Raw genomic sequence first — 26,194 nt, 5'->3', positions numbered from 1 at the left:
CAGGCTTCCTGCTAAGCCGGGAGCCGGATGGGGGACTTGATCCCAGAATCCTGGGATCATGGCCCAAGCTGAAGGCAGACACTTACCGACTGAGCCACCCAGGCGTCCCTTGTCCACTTTCTAACTCACTACTTCTCTTAGTGGGGGGCAAGAGGAGGGAGACCATGAAGTAATTTGGCCCAAAAGATTTTCGCTTCCTGTTCTGACGGGCCGCTGGAGTAAAAGGATTTGAGGAGGTGATAATGTTCATATAAAGCGGAAGCAGAATTCGTTACAACCACAATACAGAATTTCTGCCTCTGTGGGCAGGATCCTGGTACAGTCCATGTCTTCCGCCCCTCTGCCACCCCTGGGATCTGTGTCTTCAGTCGCCGGGGTAGTCAGACCAGGCTTCCTATGGCAGGATGGATCTCGTGCAGCCCCTGGGTGTGGTCATCTGTTCTGGCAAGCGTGTCTGTCTCTGTCTTGCTTTCTTTTTTTTCTCTTTTCCAGATGATTGGTGATCAATCTCTCCACCTGCCGGTATGAGAGCGGTGAGCACCTGCGTTCAAGGGATCCACGATGGGGACCCAGTGGATTACCCCAAAGGGTTGGGAAGGGTCATTCTTGTGTATTCTTGAGAATGAAATGGGGGTGTTTCTACATCCCATTGTCTCTGTCCTCAATTAACTATTTGAGGAAGTTGGGGATCTCATTCCAAGGAAATAGGGGGTTTGGCCCCAGTGGTGTGTGTGTATAGCTCCTCTCCAGGGTGATTTGGGAATCTGATTGTAGAGAAGACAGCTGTTGCTTCTTGTTAGAGCACGAGTTAGAGACTGGCAGTCCACAGACAGAAGACGACCTACAGACCTACACTGAGTTGTGGAACAGAGTATTCATTCGACCTATTTCAAGTTTGAATGTTTTAGGCTGGTGCTGACTCCCCTGGGTCACTGGCACTTCTTCTCTCTCAGGCCCTTGAAGGCATTTGAATTGTGTTACCAATGCTAACAGGGACAGGGGAAGAAGGATGCGATAGCATATATGTGATTTTGAAATGCATCGTATACTTTTTTTTTCCTGTCAGTTTACCTTCCTAATTAAGCTTGGCTCTGACTGATGTTAAGGATTAGTTTATATTCCCTGAACATTCTGTGCTTGGTGTTTGGAGGAGAGCCAGAAGCCTACTTCCTGGCAAGGGGAAGCCAGGGCGGGTAAAACATTCTTCCCAGAGAGCCTTCTGTGGGGCTCACTGGGTATTGGCCGAATGCCTCAATGGCTCTTGTTGTTCCTTTCTTGGCAATGGTGCGTTCAGACCAGGCAAGATGGCTTCCAGGCTCAACGAGCTGAGGCATCTCTCTCCAGCACACCGTCTCAGAGAAACGAGAAACATAACCTCCCTACCCCATGCTCCTCCCCCACTCCCTGGGCTAACAGGCCTTCCTTTTTCCAACTCCGTGGCAGTGCGCAGGGCAGCTCAGCGATATGGCCTTCGAGAAGGAGGAGAGACCAATGACTGGACTCTCTACTGGACGGACTACTCGGTGTCGCTGGAGAGGGTGATGGAAATGAAAAGTTACCAGGTATTATCCGGGGCAGAGCCGGTCCTCAGTATAAGTCTGGTATCTACCCAGTGGGCCCCCAATTTTAGGACTGTCCCCTGAGGGCATCTCATGGGTACTCCGGTGGACGCCATTGTTCATGAATTCTGGCTTCCTTTGCAGAAAATCAATCACTTCCCAGGGATGAGTGAAATCTGCCGCAAGGACTTGCTGGCCAGGAATATGAGCCGTATGTTGAAGCTGTTCCCTAAGGATTTCCACTTTTTCCCTAGGACCTGGTGTCTTCCTGCCGAGTGAGCGCCCACCTGTATTCCCTTCCACACTACCCACCCCCAATTTACGTTTCCCTCTTGTTCCAGATTCCCCAGTGCTGCTTTCTCTTCCCAAAGGATCTCCCCGTCTCTCTCTCCTTTTCAGGAAGAGAAGGCATAAAGGGTGTGTCCAAGGTTGAGAGAACAGAACACCAGGCTCTGCTATAAAAAATGAGATGACATTTCAGGGCTGGGTGCCTTGGATCCTGCACCTGCAGTTGGGATGAGAATTTGTTCTGACCCTGAAAACTGTTGATTTTGAACTTGTTCCAACCTTTTAACTGTGCAGTTTCTGAATTTTTAAGGACTGTGAGCACTTCTGGATGGAGTTGGGTAGTGGTTAGTGCCCAGATTAGGAGCAGGGAGGGACGCCTGACCTCTGGTCTCTGGCAGGATCAGGAATGGCAGCCAACCTTTCCCTGTCTCCTTTCTCACTTTATCCATCTTAAAATCGGGCATCCAGGCATTAGTACAGAAAATGCTCTGGGCCCCACCACCAAGAAACAGAGCAAAGGTGAGATGACACAGACGTGACCCGGGTCTGGTCTTCGGGATAAGGACAAGGGGACAGAGAGGCATTGCCACTGGAATTCTTTTCACATGGTGAGAATCCCACTCTGTCCTCTATGCCCAGTACTTTTCCAAACCAAGAGCTCCAGGATCCCCAGACTTCCCTAGCTTGTCCGGAACAACTTTCAAGACTTAGTAGCAACTTAGAAGGAAATATGTTTGCTTTCAGACCAACGGGCACCTCCAGATTTTAGTGGCCACTGAGGAACACTGCCTTGAAGTGAGTTCGCCAGTGGTCACCATGCTGATGAGTTGCAATGCAAGACAAGAAGTGTAGCAAGACTGAGATTCAGAATGCATTAAGTTGGTTTCTTTCTTCTGAAGATAGTGTCTTCAGGGTGTGTTCAAGGAGAGTAGTTGTGCCATGATACTCTGGCTGGAGTGGAGGTGTTCCCTGGGAAGACCTGAAGCCTAGAGCAGGGGAGGAGACTGGTTGATCCAAGGTCATACAACCTGTCCGGGCTGAACTCCACATCTCTTATCTGCAAACCCAGAAAGCCAAAATCCTTGGGTCACAGCTACCTTCATGGTGCATGTCGCATGTATCAGAAAACTTGCCTGCATTCTGTGACGTGATTAACCTCCAGACAAGACAGGTGTCCTCATCCTCAGTGTGTAGATGATGGAAGTGAGGCTTAAAGAGGTCAAGTCCTTGCACAGGGTGACACGGCTGGTGAGTGGCGTCACCTGGGTTTAAATCCAGGCCTGAGTTTCCTCCAAAGCCCACCCTCTCTCCGCCACATGTGTGCGTGCATGGCTGTCTCTTCTATTGCCAGATCTCCCAACATGTGTCTGTTGACTCTAGAGTTTTGCCGCATTAGATAGCTTTAGTGGTTTCTTGTTGTTGTTACTGGTTTTGTTTTAATAAAGACCTAGTGTTCCTTTTCACTGCTCCCCCCGCTAAAGGTGTCTCTCATTCCCTCCCTGCTGCTCTGGTAGCTGGGGAGATTTGCAGAACTACAGCAGGTCAAGAAAAAATAAGACATTCATTTGTAAGCCGGATTCGGGCTGCCAAGGGAGAGGTATATTCATCACCCGGACGGTGAAAGATATCAAGCCAGGCGAAGATATGATCTGTCAACTCTATATTTCAAAGGTACTTCTTCATGGTGATCATTTCTTTCTCGCCCACAGCAACCTTCTAGCTCTGCCACACCATGGGAAATGAGGTGACGGGGGCAAAGCCATATCCTGTCTTTAGCCTTGAAAGTTGTCAGACCAGGCCTTCTAACAGGGATGTGACATGTGTCTGGCCCAGAGCATCAGTCACCCTTGTACCCTTGTAGCTGGTCTGGCCTTACTTGGCTGGGCCTGTCGCCTCTAGCAGATGACCCCTGGAGGACACTGTTGGCCTGTGGATGCCCAACTTCATTTGGGAGAAGGCAGTAGTCCTGGAGGGATCATGGTAACCGGGTTTGCTCTGTGGCTGGTGGTCAGAGGTCATAGTGGCAGAGCCCACCGCAGGGAGGGAGCCCTCTGGAAGTGTGCATGGACTGGGAAGGGCTGGTTAGCTCTGCAGGAACACTCTCTTGCCGAACTGCCATGTAACACAGCCCTAGATGGTGATAACATGTCCTTCATCACGGGACTTTTAATTTTTCTAAAAAAAAAATTACTTATTTATTTGAGAAAGAGAGAGAGAGTGGGGGAGCAGCAGAGGGAGAGGGAGAAGCATGGTCCTCACTGAGTAGAAAGCCCAGTGCAGGGCTCGATCCCATGACCCTGGCATCATGACCTGAGCCAAAGGCAGACTTCACCCACTGAGCCACCCAGGCGCCCCATCACAGAACTTTTTAATGTTACTTTGCTTGGTTGCCCAGAGATCTCTGGGAGGTGGTTACTTGTGCTGTAGGAAACCGAGGCACAGCGGGGTTTAGTGACTCCCACAGGTCAAGTCCCCTTGTCTTCTTCCCCTCAGCCCAAACTGTATTCTGTAGTACCAGGCAAAACCAAGCCAAGGTACTAATCTTCAAGTCTGAGGCTTCTATGCCTTCTCTTCCCTCCTTGCAGCCCTTTATCATTGATGGGTTCAAGTTTGACCTACGGATTTATGTGCTGATGACCTCCTGTGACCCTCTCAGGATTTTTGTGTACAACGAAGGCCTGGCACGCTTCGCCACCAGCTCCTACTGCCACCCCAGCCCAGACAACGTGGTGAGCTCCAGGGATAGGCCCTGCCCCCTCTTCCTTAGCGGGATGAAAAATCCCACTTCAGTCCACATTCTCCAGGCACTGTGGATGTGGCCGTCATTTGTTGAACACTTACTATGTGCCAGGTTGCGGACGTCCAGATGTCCTTTCCTTTAGCCCTCTCAGGAGCCCTCAGAAGCAGAGATTATGATCTCCATTTTACAGATGAGGAAATGAAAGCTCATCTTCATTTCCTCATGAAAACTCTTTTTCATTTCCTCATGAAAACTCAAAAAAGAGTTTGAGGAACTTGTCCAAAGTCAAGAACTGGGAAGAGATGAGGCTGCGACTCGTGGCCAGGTCTCCCTTCTGCAAAGCCGGTGCCTCAGATCTCTGATGCGTGAGGAGAGAAGGTCATGGGCGAACCCCCGTCTCTCCCCCACTCCCATCCTTCACTCTTTGACCCCCCAGGATTCCTGAAATGTCCCTTGGGCAGTGAACCCTCAATCTTGCGAGTAGCTAGACTCTCTTCTACCCCAGGCTGAAGGCTACCATATTACTTCCTGTTTTACCAGTTTAGGCCCCAAGGCGGTCCCTCTCTTTTCCTTCTCTTTAAGCCCCAGAGGCCACAGGGGAGGGCACAGAGAAGAAGTAGGAGGCCTGCCCTACCTCCTGATGACACAGACTTGTGTCTCTTTCCCCAGGACGATATCTGCATGCACCTGACTAATTATTCCATTAATAAGCACAGTTCCAATTTCATTCAAGATGCTCACACCGGAAGCAAGAGGTAAGGAGGCTGCCTCACTTTTGTCTTCTTGCCCTGCTACACTCAGAGTTCAGATCCTGCCTGTCCGTCCGTCCACATTAGTGTTTCCATCTTGGGTCACCTGGGCTCAGCAAATATTCCTTTGCCTCCTTATTCTCTGCCCTCTGGCTGTTAATCATTAAAAGAAGGCTACATCGTAAACCTAGGAGGTTGGGAGGAGGAGAGATAAACATCCCCAGCTGGATACACACACACCCACACACACACACTCACCACATACACACCAAAGCATGCATTTATGACACCGGGCCCTTCTGACATTTCCAAACCAATTGATATTTATCCATTGCTAGTTGGCCAAGGGAGAGGGACATGTCAATGTCAAGCCATTGTTCCTTTGGCCTGTGGTTTCCCAGGGTGATGCTCCAACAGAGATTCTCGAGTGATAGGTCATGATGCCTGCTGTGGCCTGGCCGTGGCTGGCTGGCTTTGAGATTCCCCAGAAGTGGGGGGAAGGCGAGGAATGCGTGTCTTCCCAGTTATCACTTTCACGTTGTTGTCTGATCCTGTCTCATTCGACTTTTAGGCAAAAGGGGGGACTGGAGGAAGTGAACATGGGCCAGGCCCAAGGGGAAGGCAAGGCAGTATGGACTAAGGCCTACTGTGTTGGCGGCCCATGCCGGGGGCTCTGCACATGTTTTCCACCTTTGCATCTTCTCTCTTCTATGACCGAGGCATCGTAATCGGCTCTTTTTAGGTGCAGAACCATGAGTTAGGTACCATCTCCATTTCACAGACAAGGAAACTGAGTCTCTGAGAGGTTAAGCTGCCCAAGGTCACACGGTCGTAAATTCTAGAGCCGGGGGAGAAGGCAGGTCTGTCGGATTGCAAGGTGCGGCTCCGTTCCCTGCCCCGGGCTTCAAAGGCCTGGTAAACACACAGTCTGTTTGGCTTCAAAGCATCAGAGAGGCACGTGAAATTTCACAACTCCCCTGGTGGCAGAGTTCCAAAAAGCAAATGGAAAATCGCCAGCTGAAACCTGCTTGGAGGGGCAGTCTCCGCTGTTTCAGAGGGTGCCCGAAGCTGTCCCGCCTCCTTGGCTCCCCACCTGGACCCTGGGCACCAGGTCAGCCAAGAGTCAATACTCAGCGAGGCCTGGCTCTTAGGCCTGGCTCTGACTCTCACCAGCAGGACACGCGTGGGTCCGTCTCTTCCTCTCTCTGAACCGCCGCTTCTTCACCGCCCCCCCCAGGATCATTGTGAGGCTCAGAGGACCCGTGATGGCTGCAGGGACACTGCTGGTGTTTACTGTGATTTTTCCTCGGAAGGCATGTAACCTAAGGTCCCCCTTTTCCCCTCCTCTTACAAGAAGACCTCCCAGCGACAGGCTTTGGACTCTCAGGCCACGATGGATGGGGTGTTAGGGGGCCAAGGCTCAGGGGAGAGTGTGCAGTATTGTTCTGTGACGCCCACCCCCCCTTCCTCCTCTTTTCCCTCTCCTCTGCCCCCTCCCCACCAGGCAAGGCCTTGCCCCTCTGCTCCACTCCCCTAGCCTCCACGCTGCCCCTTCTCCCTGAGCTCCAGGCTCATCCCTCCTCGGTGCACCCCGACATCTGTTGCCCCCAACTCAGCGTTTTCTTGCTCCTTGCTCCCAGCCCAGCCTTCCAAACTGGCTCCCCTGCCCAGCTCCTCTTCTCTGCCTCCTGACCAGCAAGGTTAGAGAGTTTGATGTCATCTCCATAGTTGAATCCTGAACGTTCCTCCTGCAGATGTCCCCGTGTCCCTTCCTTTCCACCAGACCCAGGCCTCCCTTCAGCCTCAGACCTGACGGCTGCTTGGCCTCCCTGCCCTCCTCCCTAAATCCAGGCTTCGATCTCTCTGTGCCTCCATTTTCTCATCTCTAGAATGACAGAAACGTACAATCCTGGCTGGCCAGCCTCAGACATGCTGTTAAGGACCTATTGAGAGGACATGTATGAATGAGCTCAGAAGCAAAAACCCCCACGCGGGGAGATGCTGTGAATATTCTGTAGTCCTTATTCTGTGTTCTGTATCACTGGCTACGGTTAACTGAGGTCCGGTAATGGATGGTCTTCCTTCTGATGCATCGTCAGAAGGTCAATGGTAGCCTAATGCTAGGTCACGTGCCTGTGTTGTCCTCATTCATCTGACCAGGTAGGCGTCTCGTCATCTCACATCATCCTCATAAGAAAGGGGAGTACAGCCCAGGAAGCTATTTTGAGAGCCTGAGAGAGAGAGAGACAATATTCACATTACTTTCATTACGGTGTAATGTTGTAATTTTTCTATTTTTAGTTTTTATTATGAATCGCTTACTCTGTCTCATTTACAAATTAACCTTTATTATAGTTGTGTATGTATAGGAAAAACCAGTACCTGTAGACTTGGGTACTACCCATGGATGGGTTCTGGCATCCTCTGGGGGGTCTTAGAACATACCTTCTCTGAGTAAGGGGGGGACTTCTCTGCTGCTTACTTCCACATCACTGTGGCTCCCAGGTGCCTAGAGCATCAAGTTCAAACTCTTCTGCTCAATCTACTGTAATGTGACCAGACACCACTTTCCATTGTTGTCCTGCTACACGGGTAGTGAGCTTTCTATTTGTTGAGGGCTTGCTAGGGGCCGGGCACTATTCTAAGAAATACACACACCTCATCCCCTCTAATCCTCATAACGACACTCTAAGAATTATCATCAGCACGATTTTGCATATTAGAATTCTGCAGCATAAAGGGTTAAATAACTTGCCCAAGGTCCCACAGCCAGGAGGTGATAGAACCGCCATGAAAACGCCGGAGTGTCTACCCTTCACCACTAGGGCGCGCTGTCTGTCCGTCCCCTCTGTGGTTATCCGCCAGGACACTCTGGCTCACATTCTGTATATAGGTCTTGCCCATTCCCGCTTCTCCATCTTTGTTCAGCTCCAACAGAATACATGAGAGAACATCCTTGAAGGCCCTTCTGGCTTGCTAGGCTTCCATGTTGCCTTCTCTGATCTGGCTGTAGGTCCTGGTCCAGCCACAGAGCTGCTGTGCCGCCCGTCTTCTCCGTGAGTCTCTGCTCACTTGATAATCAGATGAGAGAACCGGGGGTCCATCTCTGAGGACGAGCCCGTGGATCTGAAGGTTCCGCAGGAACCTTCCCATCTCTGGACTCCTACCACGCTCTGGTCAACATCAACCATAGCCCATGACTGCTTTGGCTTGGTGCACACGTTTTCATGTGTTCTCCATTATGTTTAAGCTCTCTGAAGGTGAGAGTGGCTTCCTGGCCTTCTGAGCACTTCCCATGGGACAGGCAGAGTCCTCCTTTTCTTCTGTGCCTCCCTTTTCTTTTCACCTTTCCTCCTCCTCCTCTTCTTCTTTTTCTTTCTTTCTTTCTTTTTTTTTTTTTAAGATTTTATTAATTTATTTGACAGAGAGACCACAATTAGGCCGAGAAGCAGGCAGAGAGAGAGAGAGAGGGGGGGGGAAACAGGCTCCCTGATGAGCAGAGAGCTTGACACGGGGTTCAATCCCAGGACCCTGAGATCATGACCTGAGCCAAAGCTTAACCCACTAAGCCACCCTGGCGCCCCTCACCTTTTCTCTCTTCTTCTTCCCCATCTTCTGAGGCGATCTGCTTCTCTTGTTGACTGTCTCACCTGTCCCCAGTTCCCCCGTCCCCAGCAGGAGGCCAACTGCGTCCCCCAGTAGCCCCCCCCAACCAGTCATGCACTCAGCAGGAACAGTGAAGGGGAAGACAGAACAACTGGAAATCTGGCAGGGCTTGGGGGTCAGAGACCACGTCCTCTGCATCTTCCGCGGCTCCTGGCACATGGCTGATGTGTTCAATTGAATTGGCAACCATGGGGCATTAGGAAATTATACAGTAATGTACGCTCATTGTGATGTGCCTGAGTCATCAAGAAGAGGTTATGTTATGATTTGCAGTGTCTGTTATACGAAGGCAGGGAAGTGTATAATCTATTTTGGGAAAATTTATTTCCCAATTAGGCAAATTAAATACATTTTTATTTTGCACTTGAATGGCTTGGCTTCAAGCGATCTGGAAAATTCATTTATGTGGCACACTTCCCTGGCATTGGCAAGTAGAGGCAGTGGGCCTCTGTATCGAGTGGCCTTTGCTAATGTATCTTTAAATAAATGCAACCTTGGTTGTTTCCTATGTGAGTTGACCCTCGAAATGGTCCTTAGGCTTCCCATGACCCTGGGGGTGGTTTCTTGGGGTTCTCTCATTTCCCGACCTTTTCATAGACAGCAGGCCCTCAGCAAGTGTACATTCCTGTTTCCTTCTTTTTGACTCCGCTGGCTGGGGTCCAGTGAGCTCTTTGAACAACCTTGTGAGCCACATCTCTTGTCTTAGTCTCTCTTCTTTACTCTTTATGCCCCTGCCTCTCTTCCTCTCCCTTTCTCACTTCCCATTTCAACTCTCCGTGCGCACGCGCCTGCCTGTGTGTGGGGGCGTGTCTGTGTCCCCACCCTTGTCTCTCAGACCCTCCGCTTTGCCTCTTTTCTGTAGCGCCCAGCTCAGAGCTGACCAGAGCAGCCCTTCACATGTTTCCTCATGAACCGTAGACATTCTCCGATCTCTGTAATAGGGTGACAAGCCACCTCAGTTTGCCTCTGCGTAAGGGGTTTCCCATGATGTGAGACTTTCAGTTCTTTTTTTTTTAATTTATTATTTTTTTTAAATTTTAGTTTATTTAAATCCAAGTAGTTAAAGTATACTGTATCATTAGTTTCAGAGGTAGAGGTCAGCGACTCATTGTTGCGTCTAACACCCAGTGCTCATTCCATCCCGTGCCCTCCTTAATACCCGTCACCCAGTTACCCCATCCCCCTACCCACATCCCCTCCAGCAACCCTCAGTTTATTTCCTGTAGTTAAGAGTCTCTTACAGTTTGCCTCCCTCTCTGATTTTGTTTTATTTTATTTTTCCCTTCCTTTCCCTATTTTTTGTTTTGTTTCTTAAATTCTCTCTGTTTTGTTTCTCAAATTCCACCCATGAGTGAGATCACGGGATAATTGTCTTCCTCTGATTGGCTTAGTTTGCTTAGCATAATACCCTCTAGTTCCATCCACATGGTTACAAATGGTAAGATTCCATTTTTTGGATGGCTGCATCATATTCCGTTGTAGATACACACCCCATCTTCTTTATCTAAACAATTGGGACCATCCTGGTTTGCTGGGACAGTTGGTAACCCTATCTGTGGAAATGCCCCGGGGCTGCCTTTTCTCTGCGAATAGTCCTCAAGCAAAGTTTCCGTGTCTTTGGTGCCTCCCAGAATCCCGTCAGATGGCTGGTGGGGGGGACCCAGGGATTGGTGGGTGTTCTTAAAAGGCTCCCTGTGAGTTTCTAATGACCACCAAAGTTTGCAAAATATTTGCCATCAAAACAAAACCATGATGTAGGGTGTTTTTTTTTTTTTTAAATATTTTTTATTCACCCATCCATTAAGCTTTCCACCTCGAATACCCAGTCCCTGCCCCAGCCTCCCATGTGTTTTCCGGGTCACAGGGACAGTGCCCATGCCAGGTCTTCTGTGTCATTATCTGCATGCACTTCTGGGCTATAGAGGTTCCTGAAGCCCCCTCCTGAGCTGTCATAGCCCTAGTTGTCACCCTGGGTCCTGGGCGTCTGTCCCCATTACCTCTGGGGTCTTAACTTCTCCAGAAGTTTCTGGTTTCCAGCAGGAGATGGCCTCAGATGACCAGAAGGTGGGCTGCCTCGCCTCACGGCCTGTGGTTTCCTTCCAGGAAGCTCTCCACCTTCAACATGTACATGGAGACCCATGGCTACAACATGGAGCAGATCTGGAGAGACATGGAGGACGTCATCATCAAGACCATCATCTCCGCCCACCCCATCATCAAGCATAACTACCACACCTGCTTCCCCAACCACACCCTCAACAGCGCCTGCTTTGAAATCCTGGGCTTCGACATTTTGTTGGACCACAAACTCAAGCCCTGGCTGCTGGAGGTAGAGGGGTTGGGGTTAGGGGTGAAAATTGGCTGCTGTTCCTGGGGATCAGCCGGGGTCAGGTTCATGCCTTCATCTCTGGTTCAGCCAGTCATTTTAATCAACTTCCTGGCCATGCCCGTTCATCCAGTGGTGCTGGCTGCCTGGGGCTTCTCTCTGAGCTAAGAAGTGGCCACCAGAGGGGGGTAGATGGCCGGGAATTAGAGAGCTCCTGTGCCCTCTTGAGGTCCACCCAGACCTGGAAACTTTGAACTCAGGCACAGAAAGACTCTAGAGAAAACAAGAAAGACTCTAGGGACAACTTGATTTTTTTGTCGCAGAATCATCTCCCAGAAAGGGGGTGTTCTTCCTCAAAGCTGGGTGGCAGCGTTCAAGATCATATAGGAGCAGCCAGTCCTGGATCTCAGGGGCTTGGGCCACTCAGGTCCTGGTATCTGTGGCCAAGGGAATGAATGGGGAACCACTCAGTGAGTTTCCTGCCTCCCCCAGACCCATGGCAGAGTGGTTGGTGGAGGAAGAAAAGCATCTGGGTGGCTATCTCTCTTCCCCATTACACCTGAGGTCAGCAGCCCTCAAACAACCCCGTCAGTTTGCATTATAGGATATGGGGGTTGGCCGAGCCAGGTGCCAAGTCCCAGCGGTTAGGGCCGGTTGGCACAGAGTCAGAGTCTTTAGAGGGCAGAGCCCGAATCATGTGTGCCCTTCCTGGGGCCTTGGCTTTCCTCCATTCCCAGCCTTTGTTCTCAGATATAGGTAGGAAGGAGAATATGGCTGTTTGGAGCGCTTACCCAATGAGTGGAATTGGCCACGGGACACAGGCCTTCAGAAATCACTAAAAACCTTCAAATGTTACAGAGTGCATCTGAATGATCTGGTCTTTTCCATGAGCAGGAACAAGCCCTCTCCCTCCTCCCGAAGGAGGAGGGTCCTGAAGACATCAATCTGGTTTCTTCCCCACCTCTAAAGGCTCTATGTCTAAAGGCTGGTCCTTTAGACAGCACCCTTCCCTCTGCTCAAGGCTTTGCCATGTACATGGGAAAGCGCACCCACCAGGTGCAGGAAAACCAGACACAGTGGCCCTGATGCTTCACAAGAGGAAAGGACCGAAATCGAAGCTGGTTAAACTAGAGGAAGTTCTGCTTCCTCCTCTCCTCACAGTGCCTCCAGGGCAGACTCCCTCTCCCGCTTCCCCCTACCCCCCCACCCCTGTGTGGTAGCCAAGGCCCCATGCTGGGCTTAGGGAGCTCCCTGGAGGTGGCTGGTGGGCCTTACTCTCTGCTTCCACACGGACAGCCCGGCCCCCTGCTGCCCTCACAGGTTAACCACTCTCCGAGCTTCTCCACCGACTCCTGGCTCGATAAAGAGGTGAAAGACAGTCTGCTCTATGACACCTTGGTCCTGATCAACCTGGGAAACTGTGACAAAAAGAAAGTCTTGGAGGAGGAGAGACAACGGGGGCGATTCCGGCAGCAATGTCGTTCTCGGGAGACCAGGTACAGAGGTGTCCCTTCACCCTGGGGACCCCATTCTCTAGGACTTTCTTGCTCCCAGTAAGTCTGAGTTGTCCTGGTCCTCAGCAACCTACTAGTTATATGGCCTGTACGTCTCTTCTCTGAGCCTCAGTGTTCTTTCTGTGAAATGGAGCCAGTGATCTATAAGGTGGAATTAAATGAGATAATGTGTAATAAAAGGTTCATCATAGTGTCTGGCACAATAGTGTGTATTAGAGGTGGTGAAAAGTCTTGCCTGGCAGGGGGCAGTGGGCAAAATGAGTGAAGGGGCTTAAGAGGTACAAACTTTCAGTTATAAAATAAGTCACGGGGAGGTAATGTAGGGCATGGTGACTATAGTTAGTAAGGCTGTGTTGCATATTTGAAAGTTGCTAAGATCTTAAAAGTTTTCATCACAAGAAAAAAAAATTTAAAAAAAGATTTTGTTTATTTGAGAGAGAACGAGAGAGCATGAGCAGAGGGAGGGGCTGATGGAGAAGCAGGCTTCACGGTGAGCAGGGAACCTGACTCGGGGCTCGATCCCAGAGCCCTGGGATCATGACCTGAGCCGAAGGCAGATGCTTAACCTACTGAGCCACCCAGGCACCCTGGAAAAAAACTTTGTTAACTGTGTATGTTGACAGATGTTAAGTAGACTTATTGTGGTGTTCATTTCCCAATACATACAAGTAGTGAATCGTGTTTGCACACCTGAGAAACTAACAGACTGTTCTATATCAATTATACTTCAATTTTAAAAAGTCATTACGTTTTAAAAAAATAATCTTGCTTGGAGTTGGTGGGGAGTGGAGTCAGTTCTAACAAATGATAATCCTATTTGGAAAATCAGTTTATATTTGCAGAATGTGGCAACTTCCACAGTTTCACTCTGAGCCTTTTTTTTTTTTTTTTTACCTAAAAATAAGAGATTAAGTTGTAGACAGAACTAGACATTATGGGTATGAGTTTACTAATACAACAGGAAGATTCAGGGATTACCAATCAAAAATTAAAACTGTTGCTTTATTTTTATGGAAAGACACATGAGCCCTACTACCCACCCCCACTACCCCCTCATTCCCTACCCCCCGTCCTCCCCGCATCCCTGGGTTGACGGGAACAAGTCCCTGGGTTGGCGGGGGCGAGTGTGCCCAGCTCCCTGCCTGGCAGCATTTGCCTGTAAATAGGGGCCTTCATTCTGTGGGGTGATTCTAGTGTCTGAAGACTAAACCCGGCCGAGGACATGCCTTTGTTTCTTTTCAGATCCCACAACAACTGCTGTGCCCACATGAGCAGAACCCACTGATTCTTGGGGCCAGAGTTTTGGGAACTGGGACAGTAGCCTCTGTGTTGGGAGGACACTGAGATTCTCCGAGCACTTTTGCCTGTGCTCTCCATCTTCCCTCTGAGGCAGATCGGTAGCAGGGGCTTTTGTGTGGTCCTGTCGCTGGAGCTAAGGAGACCAGGCTTCTGGAAGAGGAACCAACTTGTGTGCAAGGTCCCCTTGCTGGGAAGGGGCAGGCCTGGGGCCGGAGCACAGCGAGTATGCTCTTTAGGATTCCAGAATGCCTTCTGCTGGGCCAGCTCTCTCCCCACTGCTCAAGGAGGAGGCAGCATCCATCCACCAGGGAGAAGCTGGGGCCCTCCCCTGAGTCATTCTCTTGGTCATGAATTGGCCCTGGTAGCTCAGGGCTCTTGGTTTCCCTCCTGTGAAAGGGGTTTCTCATTCCTCCCTCCCTGACCTCCACCTCCCTGAGGGGCTGTGAAGGAGAATGAGATCATCACAGTTCTCATAAAAGCGCATCCAAAAGGCCCTCACATTTAGCCAAACACAAGCTGCCGTTCTCCAGAGGAGGGTTGCAGGGGTTGTGAATGGGGAGGTGATGACGGTCTGCCTCCTCAGAGCTGAGCCAAGGGGAGATGGGTTTTTGTGTGAGGAGAGAGTCTCATACAGAAAGACTGACCATTCTGATCAGCTTCCTGTGCATTAGGACATTGGCCGTCCTGAGAGGGCTAGGATCTCCTTTCAGGGAAACGTTCACATGTTTATTTAGCAAATACGGGTTGACCACTGTTGTGTGCAAGGCCTCGGCCTGGCCCCACAGGACGTCCGGCTTGGCGTGTCCCTTCCAGGCTTCATCCCGAGAAAATCTACGGCAGCCCTGCGTTCTGTTCCCCCACAGGATGGAGGAAGTCAAGGGTTTCCAGGCTGTCCAGTTGGAGAAAACTGAGAAGTACGAGCAGGAGAATCGTGGGGGGTTCCGCCTGATTTATCCTACTCTGAATTCGGAGAAGTATGAGAAGTTTTTCCAGGACAACAGCTCCCTCTTCCAGAATACTATTACCTCCAGGGCTCGGGAGGAGTATGCCCGGTAGGAGGGCTCCGGGCCAGGTGGATGGGTGTTGGGATGGGTTGGGTCATGCTTGACCTTCTGGGTGACGGGCCTAGGATGGTGAGGAGGGTCTCTGAGCTTCAATCCCCAACCTAGAAATTGTCAGGGAAACATTTGCTTTAGTCTCACAGGGACCAGGCATCATAGGCATCGTTGGTGTGGGGTGTTCAGTATGTAGCTGCTTCTAGAAACTCGTTTCTGGCAGGCGAGAATTCTACCACTGAACCACCCATGCGCCAAGAAACTCGTTTCTGAGACAGGAACCTGCACCCTCCTCCAGAATTCCCAGGGAGCTATCTCCTAGATTCACATAGGTGTAAAATCTAAGAGCTGGAAGGCACTCATCCTGTCCTGTCCAGTCCCTACCCATCACCTCATTTTATGGATGGGGAGGTCGGAGCACAGAAGGGGTCACAGAATGGTGATGACCAAAGAAGGGTTGGGATCCCCATCTCCTGATCCACGTGACTGTTCTTCTCACTACATCATTGGCCAGAAAGGCCCAGGATATAAAGTGGCCCAACGTAGGGGCTCCTCGGGTTGGCCCCCTACCCAGACCCTCTTCCCAGCCCCTGCCACATGTGGGATTTGGCCTCCTGGGAAGTGGAGAGAGAGAGAGAGAGAGAGAAGGTGGAAGAGGTGGGCAGAGGCCCTGACTGTGTCCACTCCTTGGATGCTATTCCCCAGACTGGGAATGGTATGGTGGGAGGCACGGCTGTCCCCTCCCCACCTCCTGCGTCGGGCCCTGTAGTCATTTGAGCAGACTGGACACCCGGGGGGACGACACTGCACTCTTTACCAAGCATCAGCGACCCCTTGGGGAGGGGTGGGGGAGCGCCCACTTTTGCAGCCCATCCCTAACCTCGGCGACCCTCCCTGTTCTACCTGGACAGGCAGCTGATCCAGGACCTGAGGCTGAAGCAGGAGAAAAAGTCCTTCCCAGTGAAGGAGAAGAAGGTGGAGATGCAGGGGGAGTCGGCGGGCGAGCAAGCGAGGGGCAAGAGGACGAAAAGCTGCCGACAGAGACCCCAGCAGAAACCCCAGGCCGCCACCTTCACCTTCAAACAAGTAAACCCCGCTGGGAGGGGAGCGTGTGTGCCCGGCACCCTTCCCCGGCTGGGGCCGCTCCGTGGGGGGCTGCTCAGGAGACCGCTGCTCAGAGCCCTGACGCACTGAAGGAAGGGGGCTGACCGAGGGCCAGGCCACAGGAAGTCACGACGTGCCGGGCATCCTTCAGAGGACTCTCGCTGCTCTGTCCTGGTCTCCTCCGTCAGGAAGAAAAGCAGCTGGGAGGCTGAGCACGATTCCCCGTGTAGGGAGCGGGCTCTGGGACCATTCTACTCATGGGTCCCAAGCCCAGTTTGGGCTGGAGTGCTCCCCTCTAGCAGGCCAGGGGTGCAGCTGAGAGAGGGGGCCGCAGAGAAGGGCTTCACGGAGGCAGGACCCTCACCTTTATGTGGGGTAAGGGACCACAGTTAGGTCCTTCCAGCCTGCTCTCTGCTCGAAGTGTGGGCCAGCCCTGGACGTGGCAGGGCGGGGGGCAGCTGTCCCGTTGTTCTACAGTCTGAATCTTTGGATTGACCTTCTGTGCCTCATTATTTCTTCTGGCTCAGGAGAAGGACTCAACTGGCTTTTTGGTCCATCTCCTTTTTCTCGAACGCTCACCAGAAGGGACAGGATGACAGCAGGATATTTTTAGGTTTTTTTTTTTTTTTTTTGTAACTTTGCTAGGGTCATAGGTCTTTTAAGAAACTGATAAAATATATGATACTCTCTTACCATAAAGTATACAAAGATACAAAGTATACAAAGTTCTAAATGTATAGGTTTAAGCAGCTCAAAGATCCTGTGAAACTGTCCATGAGCCCTCTAGGGGGTCCCTGCACCCCAGGATAAGAACCTCAGATTAGAGAGACTTTGATACCTATTGCTTTCCATCTCCTCCTCCTCTCCTCGGCACCTACCCTTGGTGCAGATAAATCTGTGAGTGGACAGAGCTGGGTTCCCACGGGCTGTGTTTGGTTTCCTCCTTCCCAGCATCTCCAGCCAATGGCATTGGTATCCTGCACACCGGACTTCTTCCTGAGTGTCAGAGATGCAAAGACAAATGAGACAGACAGCAGCCTTGACCCAGAAGGGGCCAGCCCTCCTCCTTGCGAGCCTATAGCTGCAAGGCGTTACACATCTGTACCTGACCTCAGCCACTCGAACCTTCTCAGCTGCCCGGGGCTGGAGCTCAGTCAACCCATCTCCAGAATCGAGGAGGTCAAATCTGCCTCTGCAGTGAACATATTTCCCAGCACAGGGGTGAGTAGAGCGGTCTACCTCCCCAGAGGGCTCTGCTCACTCAGGGGGCAGTGGTAGGAGTCTTGCTTTCTGAGCAAGCCACTTAAGCCTCAGTGTCCCCACTTGGGAAGTCCAAGTTGTGCGAGAGCGTACATGCTAGGAGAATGGATCCATAATTTTGGGGCTTTTCCAGTGGCCGTCTTCTGCACCCCATCTTTAGGCATGTTCTCATCTCTGGCTGCTGGAGCAAATCACCATGGACTTGGGAGCTTAAAACACGCATTTATTTGTTCACAGTTCTGGAGGCTAGAAGTCTGAAAACAAGGTGTTGGTGGGGCCGTGCCTCATCTGAAGGCTCTAGAGGGAGGATCCTTCTTTTCCTTCCTTGATTCTTGTTAGATTCTGGTGGCTGCCAACAATCCTTGGCGCTCCTTGGCTTGTGGCACTGGGACTCCAGTGGGACTCGTTGAGTGTCTCTTCTGTAGGTCTTCACGTGGCCTTCCTGTAAGCACACCACCAGTCATTGGACTGAGGGCTCCCCCGGATCCAATATGACCTCACTTTCACCTGCCTCGTGATATCTGCAAAGACCCTGTTTCCGAATAAGGTCACAGTCTGAGCTTTGTGGCAGTGTCGAACCCAGCTCATGCCCTTACACAGTGTTTCTCAAACTCCATTTGTGTATGGACACCTGTTGAAGGAGAGAACACTCTTTCAGATCTCCCCTGGAGCCCTAAATAACTTATAGATATTTATAAGCAGAAAACCAGATGTATACAATCTTTATAACTCTTTTACAATGAGGAAATCAAAACAAACATCACCCATAAAGTTCACATCAAGAACATTAATTGAATGTGACAGTTGATTTTCTATCTTTGTGGACACTAGGGTGCCACATAAATGTGGTCCTGACAGCTCTAGAACGGGTCCTTTTGTGTTTACTGTAGTCAGGCTATATGATGACTGTATGTAAGTCCTGGAAAATGTTCGGCCTTGCTGGGCATTGCCAGGCCTAAGTACAATACGGTGGAGTGCAATGCTTTTCAAGTTCCTAACCATAGCCTGCAGTGGAAATCTGTTTCATTTCATCCGTCCATACACACACACTGGAAAAAAGCTTCTAAAACAACGATGAGCCATACTACGGATGGTGACTCCTTTGATATTTTTTATTCTGTTCTGTTCTGTTCTTTCAAAAATACCAGTTCCTGGGGCAGCTGGGTGGCTCAGTTGACTAAGCCTCTGCCTTCAGCTCAGATCATGATCCCAGGGTCCTGGGATCCAACCCCACGTTAGGCTCCCAGCTCAATGGGAAGTCTGCTTCTCCGTCTCTCCCTGCTTGTGTTCTCTCTGTCTCTCTCTCTCTCAAATGAATAAATAAAATCTTTAAAATAAATAAATAAAAATACATGTTACAACCCACTACATTAATTTCATGACTTATTAATAGGTTTACAACCACCGTTCCATAAACACCTTTAAGAGATTAGGCTTCGGGGGCACCTGGGTGGCTCAGTGGGTTGGGCTGCTGCCTTTGGCTCGGGTCATGATCCCAGGGTCCTGGGATCGAGCCCCACATCGGGCTCTCTGCTCAGCAGGGAGCCTGCTTCCTCCTCTCTCTCTGCCTGCCTCTCTGCCTACTTGTGATCTCTGTCTGTCGGATAAATAAATAAAATCTTAAAAAAAAAAAAAAAAAGAGAGAGGTTAGGCTTTGAAGCTTCATGACACTGGATTTCACACCAAAAGCTGGGCTGCCTGCCTGGTTCAGGCAGAAGACCGTGTGGCTCTTGATCTCAGGGTCATGAGTTCAAGTCCCATGTTACATATAGAGATTACCTAAATTTATTTAAGTAATTTAGTATTATTAAGTATTTAAGTATTTATTATACTTAAATAATAAATAATAAAGAAGGAAACAAAACTTTAAAAAAAAGCAAAAGTAGGTAAGTGGGACTATATAAACTTGAACAGTCAACAGAGTGAAAAGGCAACCTATGAAATGGGAGAAAATACTTTCAAACTATGTCTCTGATAAGGGGTTCGTATCCAGAATATATAAAGGATTCTTACAACTCATACCAAAGATAACCTGATTTTTTAAATGGCTGAAGGATTTATGGGTGGCCCATTTGGTTGAGTGCCTGACTCTTGGTTTCCACTCAGGTTGTGATCTTGGGGTCGTGGGGTCAAGTCCCCCATTGGGCTCTGCCCTCAGTGTGGAGTCTGTTTGAGATTCTTTCCCCATCTCCCTCTGCCCATCCTCCTGCTTTTTCTCAAATAAATAAATAAATAAACAAACAAATCTTTAAAAACCTGAGTGGCACCAAGGTGGCTCAGTTGGTTAAACATCTGACTCTTGGTTTTAGCTCAGGTCCTTGCTCATGGGTATGGGATCGAGCCCCAGGTCAGGCTCCCTACTCAACAGGGAGTCTCCCTGCAGGTCTGTTGCACAGTGATGGGGATATTACTGATGCTACTTACTGTATACTTAAAAATGGTTAAGGTAGGGGCGCCTGGGTGGCTCAGTGGGTTAAACCTCTGCCTTTGGCTCAGGTCATGATCTCAGGGTCCTGGGTTTGAGCCCTGCATCGGGCTCTGTGTGGAGAGCCTGCTTCCCCCTCTCTCTCTGCCTGCCTCTCTGCCTACTCACGATCTCTGTCTGTCAAATAAATAAATAAAATCTTTTTTTTAAAAATGTGGTTAAGGTAGATGGGGCACCTCGGTGGCTCAGTTGTTAAGCGCCTGCCTTCAGCTCAGGTCATGATCCCAGGGTCCTGCTCAGCGGGAAGCCTGCTTCTCCCTCTCCCACTCTCCCTGCTTGTGTTCCCTTTCTCTCTGTGTCTCTCTCTGTCAAATAAATAAAATCTTTTAAAAAATGGTTAAGGTAGCAAATTCTATGTCATGCGTGCGCATGTGCATTTTTTCCTGTAATAAAGGAAAAAAAGGAAAAAAGTAAAGAGTATGCATCGATCTGGTTGCCTCTATTTGGATCCTGGAGTCTCCTTTATGACTTGTGTCTAGTCACTCTTATCTCCCCAAGCCTCAGTTTCCTCAACGGAAAAAACTGGAATTTTAGCACCTGGGTGGCTCAGTGGGTTAAGCGTCTGACTTCAACGTACGTCAGGATTTCAGGATCCTGGGATCCTGGGATCCAGCCCCTTGTTGGCAGGCTCTGCACTCAGCAGGGAGTCTGCTTCCCCCTCTCCCTCTGCCCCTCCTCCCGCTCTTGCACTCTCTCTGTCTCTCTCTCATTCTCTCAAATAAATAAAAATGGAAATTTTTAAAAAGATTTTTATTTATTTGACAGAGATCACAAGTAGGCAGAGAGAGAAGAGGAAGCAGGCTCCCCGCTGAGCAAAGAGCCTGATGTGGGGCTCGATCCCAGGACCCTGAGATCATGACCTGAGCCGAAGGCAGAGGCTTTAACCCACTGAGCTACCCAGGTGCCCCTAAAAAAGCGGAATTTTAATAATAGTACCTGCCAGTGGATTGCTTTGAGGATTAAATGGAAGAATACATGAAAATGTAGAGAGTGGCACCTGCCACAAAGGGTTCAGGAAGCATTAGCTGTTATTTTAATATTACTGCAACTTCTTAAGACTGTCTTTGTTCTTCTCTCATTAATCTAAGTGTAAAGTAGTATCACTTAACTCCAAAGAGATTTTTTTATTTTTTTATTTTTATTTTATTTTATTTTTTAAAAGATTTTATTTATTTATTTGACAGACAGAGATCACAAGTAGGCAGAGAGGCAGGCAGAGAGAGAGGGGAAGCAGGCTCCCTGCCGAGCAGAGAGCCCGATGTGGGGCTCGATCCCAGGACCCCGGGATCATGACCTGGGCCGAAGGCATAGGCTTTAACCCACTGAGCCACCCAGGCGCCCCCCAAAGAGATTTTTTTAAATAAGCAGCAATTTTTTATTGTTTTTCTTTGTATTTCATATGCGTAGTGTTAATTTAATAAAAAGCCCTGCTTCATTCAAAGACTTTACATCTTTCATTTATTTATATTTCCCTCTTATCTCTATGCTCACCTCCCATTCTCCTATCCACCATCTTTTGTTAATATGTTTCCCTAGCAAAGTAGGTATTTTTAAAAAAAATATATGCATTTAAACTTTATTTAAATGTGATTGGGTCATTTATCTCATTCTGTGACCTTTTTCGTGTTGAGCCTGTTTTTCTTTTTTTTTTTAAGATTAAATTTACATGCATTGAAATGCTCAAATCTTTTTTTAAAAATATTTTATTTATTTATTTGACAGACAGAGATCACAAGTAGGCAGAGAAGCAAGCAGAGAAGGTGGGGGAGCCGCAGGCTCCCCGCTGAGCAGAGAGCCCGATGCGGGGCTCAATCCCAGAACCCTGAGATCATGATCTGAGCCAAAGGCAGAGGCTTAACCCACTGAGCCACCCAGGCACTCCATCAAATCTTTTTTTTTTTTAAAAGATGTATTTATTTATTTTAGAAAGAGAGCACACATGCACACGGAGGGTGGGGCAGAGGGAGTGGGAGGATCTCAGGCAGATGCTTGTGTTCCTTCTCTCTCTGAAATAAATAAATAAAATCTTTAAATAAAAACTAAGTAAATTTGATAAATAAAATTTCTCTTTTGTTAAAAAAAAAATACCCCCAAAACAAAAAACCAGAGGAAGCTCTATGGACATTCGCCATCCTCTGCCCTAGTGTTCAGCCAATTCCTGGTTACGAAAGTATTCTAACCTAATCGTTCTTGCTGCTGATGAACTTGGCCTCCTTAGTCTGTTTATTTAAATCAAGAAGGAATGGGAAGGCGTGTCAGGCTTCCACAATCTCACGTTGGACTGTTTTCTCTTCCAGCCCTTAGCCTCCATAGAAACGTGCCCAGCTCCTACCACTCAGGTCTCAGACTCCCCAGAGCCTCTGCCTGGTGGGACCGGGACAACCAGCTCTGGCTGCGGTAGCCCCGAGATGGACAAGGTGGTCTTTAAATACAAGGAGCATCACTTCCCGCAAGACCTCATCCAGGGGAAAATATCCAAAATTTGCCTTCCAGCAAAATCCCAGAGCTTCTCACGAAGTCTGAAGCCAAGCTGGCCGGCACTGGAGAATGAGACTCAGAAGCAGCCCCTGCTGTCGGAGCTCTTCACCAAGGTCCCACTTCGGGAGAAGCTCTCCCTGTTCCCAGCTTGCGGCAGCCCAAAGCTGGGGCGGAGTCACAAGTCACGTGAGTGCCAGCCCAGCCAGGCCGGTGCCAAGAGCTTAGGGGTTCCCAACAGGACCAGTCCTTGTCTTTGAGGAGCGCCCAGTCTGGGGTGGTGGTCGGGGAATGCAGCCTTAGGAAGACACCCCCTTCCCTGCCTGGTGGGGGAGATATCATTCACATTCTTAGGGAGTCTCTGGTCTTAATGAAATTACAAAAAAAGGTAAAAATAAACTGCTTTTGGCAAGCTCCCTGTCTGACGATTCCTGATTGCTGGTTGTCATTGAGGTGAGGGGCATGTGGCTGAGTCAGAATCAGCGGAAGGGCACGAAGTAGGGAAACAGGGAAGAGAAGCTTCTGGCAGGAGAGGAGCAGAGGCTGATTCTGATTCAGGAACTTGAGCTAGCTTGAAGCCAGGGAACCCCGGCGGGAGGCGAGGCGGCCTCCGCGGGCCATGTGCGCCTCGCCCAGCCTTACAAATGGGTGATGCCAATGATTTTGCCTTTCCAGAAAACCGCTGCCTGCCCTGGGAGTGCTGCTTCAGCAGCCGAAGCTCTGGCGAGAAGAGGCAGCTGCGAAGCTCTGGCGAGAAGAGGCAGCTGCGTCTGTCCTCGCTCCTGCTCCTGCACAGTCCTCCCAGCCACGAAATGACCCTCAGCGACCTGCTGGTGGTCGCCACCCCAGCCCGACTGGATCCGAGGCCTGGCAGGAGCTACAGCAGCACCGCAAGAGACCCGTGTCAGGAAGCCTACAGCCGCAACCTGGTCTCTGGCCAAAAAGGATGTGAGAGGGACTAGGTGGGTCCACCTGTATTCCCTTCATGGGCTTGTTTCCCTGGCAAGCACTGCAGGTGTGTATTTCTGGAACGTCAGGGAAGTAGGAGGGTGCCTGGATTGATAAAAGACATCCAGGTAAGTAAACAGTTCAGATGGACCTCAATCAAAACGTGCCCCCCCCCAGCCCCTTGCAATATGTGATTCTGCTATGACCGACCTCCCTCCCTCCTACTAAAGCAGACTGTGACCTCCAGTTTGACCCGGCCCCCTTGTGACTGGTAGCTCACGCAGCAGGAGGGCAAACAGGTAAACATCAGCCCCGTAGACATCACTTTGGGTGCTTGTAAAAATGCATACGTCTACAGCCTGCTTCCGGAAATTCTGATTCAGTAGGTCCTGGGGGAGTCCAGGAATCTGCATTTGAGGAGGGCTTCTCCACGATTCTGATGCCCTTCTCACCACTGTCAGAGAAAAACTGGGCCTGGTGTTTCCCAAACTTCCCTGACAATATGAATCACAGTGGCGGGGGAGGTGCTTGTTAAGCCTACAGTTTTCTGGGTCACACTCCCTGAAAGTTCTGATGCAAGAGGCTTGAGATGAAGCCCTGGGAATCTGTCTCTCGAATAAGCATCTCAGGTGTGGTACAGAGGACTGTCCTGCATCTAGACCCAGGCCTGGGCAGAGGAACCTGTGACAGCCAGGCCTGACCTATTGGCCTGCCCTTAAGGAGCTCAAACCCACCCCTACCATCTTCGATTTGTAATCTTCCAGTACTAAATTAAAAAAAATTTTTTTTTTGAAGATTTATTTATTTTAGTGAGAAAGAGAGTTAAAAACCAGAGTCGAAGGCTTACCAGACTGTGCCACCTAGTTGTCCCCATACTGGCACTTAAGGGATTGGTGACCCAACACCAGGTTTGGGTCATAGTGAGTTAGAAATGAGCTTCTCACTTACTTGAACCCCTGACATCAGGTGTCCTTCTTTTTCAGATGGAATTTTTTCTTTCTTTCTTTCTTTTTTTTTTTTTTTAAGATTTTATTTATTTATTTGACAGACAGAGATCACAAGTAGGCAGAGAGACAGGCAGAGAGAGAAGGGGAAACAGGCTCCCCACCGAGCAGAGAGCCTGATGCGGAGCTCGATCCCAGGACCCTGGGACCATGACCCGGGCCAAAGGCAGAGGACTTAACCCCCTGAGCCACCCAGGCACCCCTCTATTTTTTTTTTTCTTTTTAACTTACTTTATTTAAATTCAGTTAGTTGACATAGAGTGTATCGTCCGTGTCAGATGTGGAGGTCAGTTACTCATCTGTTGCATACAATACCCAGTGCTCATTATATCGTGTCTGTGTCATTCTTCAGCAAAGCCCAGCTTGGTTTCAGGCTCCCTGAGAAGCTCTGGGATTTTGTTGGCAGAGAAGTTTTTGATATTTTCTCCTAAGTGAGTAAAAGTAAGTTCAAAAGGAAAGATAAATAGGTAGCTAGTTCTGTAGGAAAGACTTGTTTCTTTGGCTCTAATTTCTAAGAGCAGTTTGTCACACGGAGGCTTCTGTTATAGACTTTTACTACCGTAGTGGACAGTGGCTGAAGGCAGTAACTTTTTAATGAATATTAATGATGGTAACAGTTACCCCCTTTTTTGGGAGCCTACCATAGAGGTGCCAGAACACTTCTACATATATTTTTTATCTAATTTCATTCCAATCACATTGTGCCTTTTAGAAAAGAAAAAAAAATGAGGCTCAAAAAACATTAACGCCTAACTTTTGGGAGGTCCCATAGCTTGTTGGTGACAGAGCAAGGATTTGAGTCACATGGTTCTGATGCCCAAACCATACCATCTTTCTTTCCAATGGTGTTTGTAATAGTCTTCAGTTTGAGCTAAGGGCGTAGTAAATAGCTCTTCTATTTCTGCAGGTAGCCAGGAAGACCAGGCAGGCCCTCTGGTATGGGGTCACCAGATCTCAGAGCTGGCCCTCTGCTCTTATGTCAAATGATGGCGTCTAAAAATCTCAATTAATCAGTCCACAAAGGACTGACACATACAAGGCAAACTCATAAAATCTGGTTATATACAGGGCAATGCCTGGCTATCGATGCATTGATGTACAAATGAAAGATGATGTGGCATAAGAATAGGGCTTCGGCATAATGACTAATGGTTGAACGAAAGAAAGAGGTAAGGTCCAAATTGTGGATCAGGGGCTCTCCCGGTTGCTGTAATACCTTCCACACATCAAGGAGAGGTGCCATGTGTCATGCAATCCTCAGGTCAATATTGTGAGGTTGACAAGAAGACATTATGATTTATCCTCAATTTGCAGAAGAAGAGAATCAGGGTTTGGGGGACAGTAAATGACTCCCCCAACCTCAAAGAAGTGATGGGTTCTGGACAAAAGAACATGATGTTTCTTCCACCTTGCTCCATGTGAGGACAGGAGGCCTGACACATTCCTCCATGTTTTTCCTTAAATCACTATAATCTCATCTTCCTTCCTCTGGATCCACTTTCACAGTAGGTCGGTCAACGAGCCTCAGATTCCAGATCTGTCAACAACTGAGTTTTAGGGGATAAATAGCGCATTTTGTAGATTTTAAGATGATTAAAAGCTTGCCAAAGCAGGATGCCTGGCACCCGAGTGAGTTGGTGGCACTGGTGAGGACGACCCACCAGCATGATGATGGTGGTGATGCCACGTTGATGGTGATGAGCCCAGCAGGGACTGAAGCAA

General features: G+C 49.4%; 1 protein-coding gene across 1 annotated transcript; it reads left to right on the top strand.

The window, feature by feature from the left end:
• The first annotated feature begins 448 nt into the window (after positions 1–448).
• TTLL6 (tubulin tyrosine ligase like 6) lies at positions 449–24,042 on the top strand. Its single transcript, XM_059378448.1, has 13 exons — positions 449–533; positions 1,444–1,562; positions 1,704–1,834; positions 3,362–3,518; positions 4,433–4,576; positions 5,257–5,342; positions 11,106–11,331; positions 12,649–12,824; positions 15,005–15,193; positions 16,108–16,282; positions 17,252–17,521; positions 22,343–22,709; positions 23,196–24,042. Exons 2-13 carry the CDS (start codon positions 1,542–1,544, stop codon positions 23,480–23,482), a joined length of 2,229 nt encoding a protein of 742 aa, XP_059234431.1. The 5' UTR covers positions 449–533; positions 1,444–1,541; the 3' UTR covers positions 23,483–24,042.
• The last annotated feature ends 2,152 nt before the right edge of the window (positions 24,043–26,194 follow it).

This window comes from Mustela nigripes, chromosome 16 (genome assembly GCF_022355385.1).
Source record: "Mustela nigripes isolate SB6536 chromosome 16, MUSNIG.SB6536, whole genome shotgun sequence".
NCBI classification, from domain to species: domain Eukaryota; kingdom Metazoa; phylum Chordata; class Mammalia; order Carnivora; family Mustelidae; genus Mustela; species Mustela nigripes.
The sequence above is the reverse complement of the archived record's forward strand: the minus strand, read 5'-3'. Positions and strand labels throughout refer to the sequence as shown.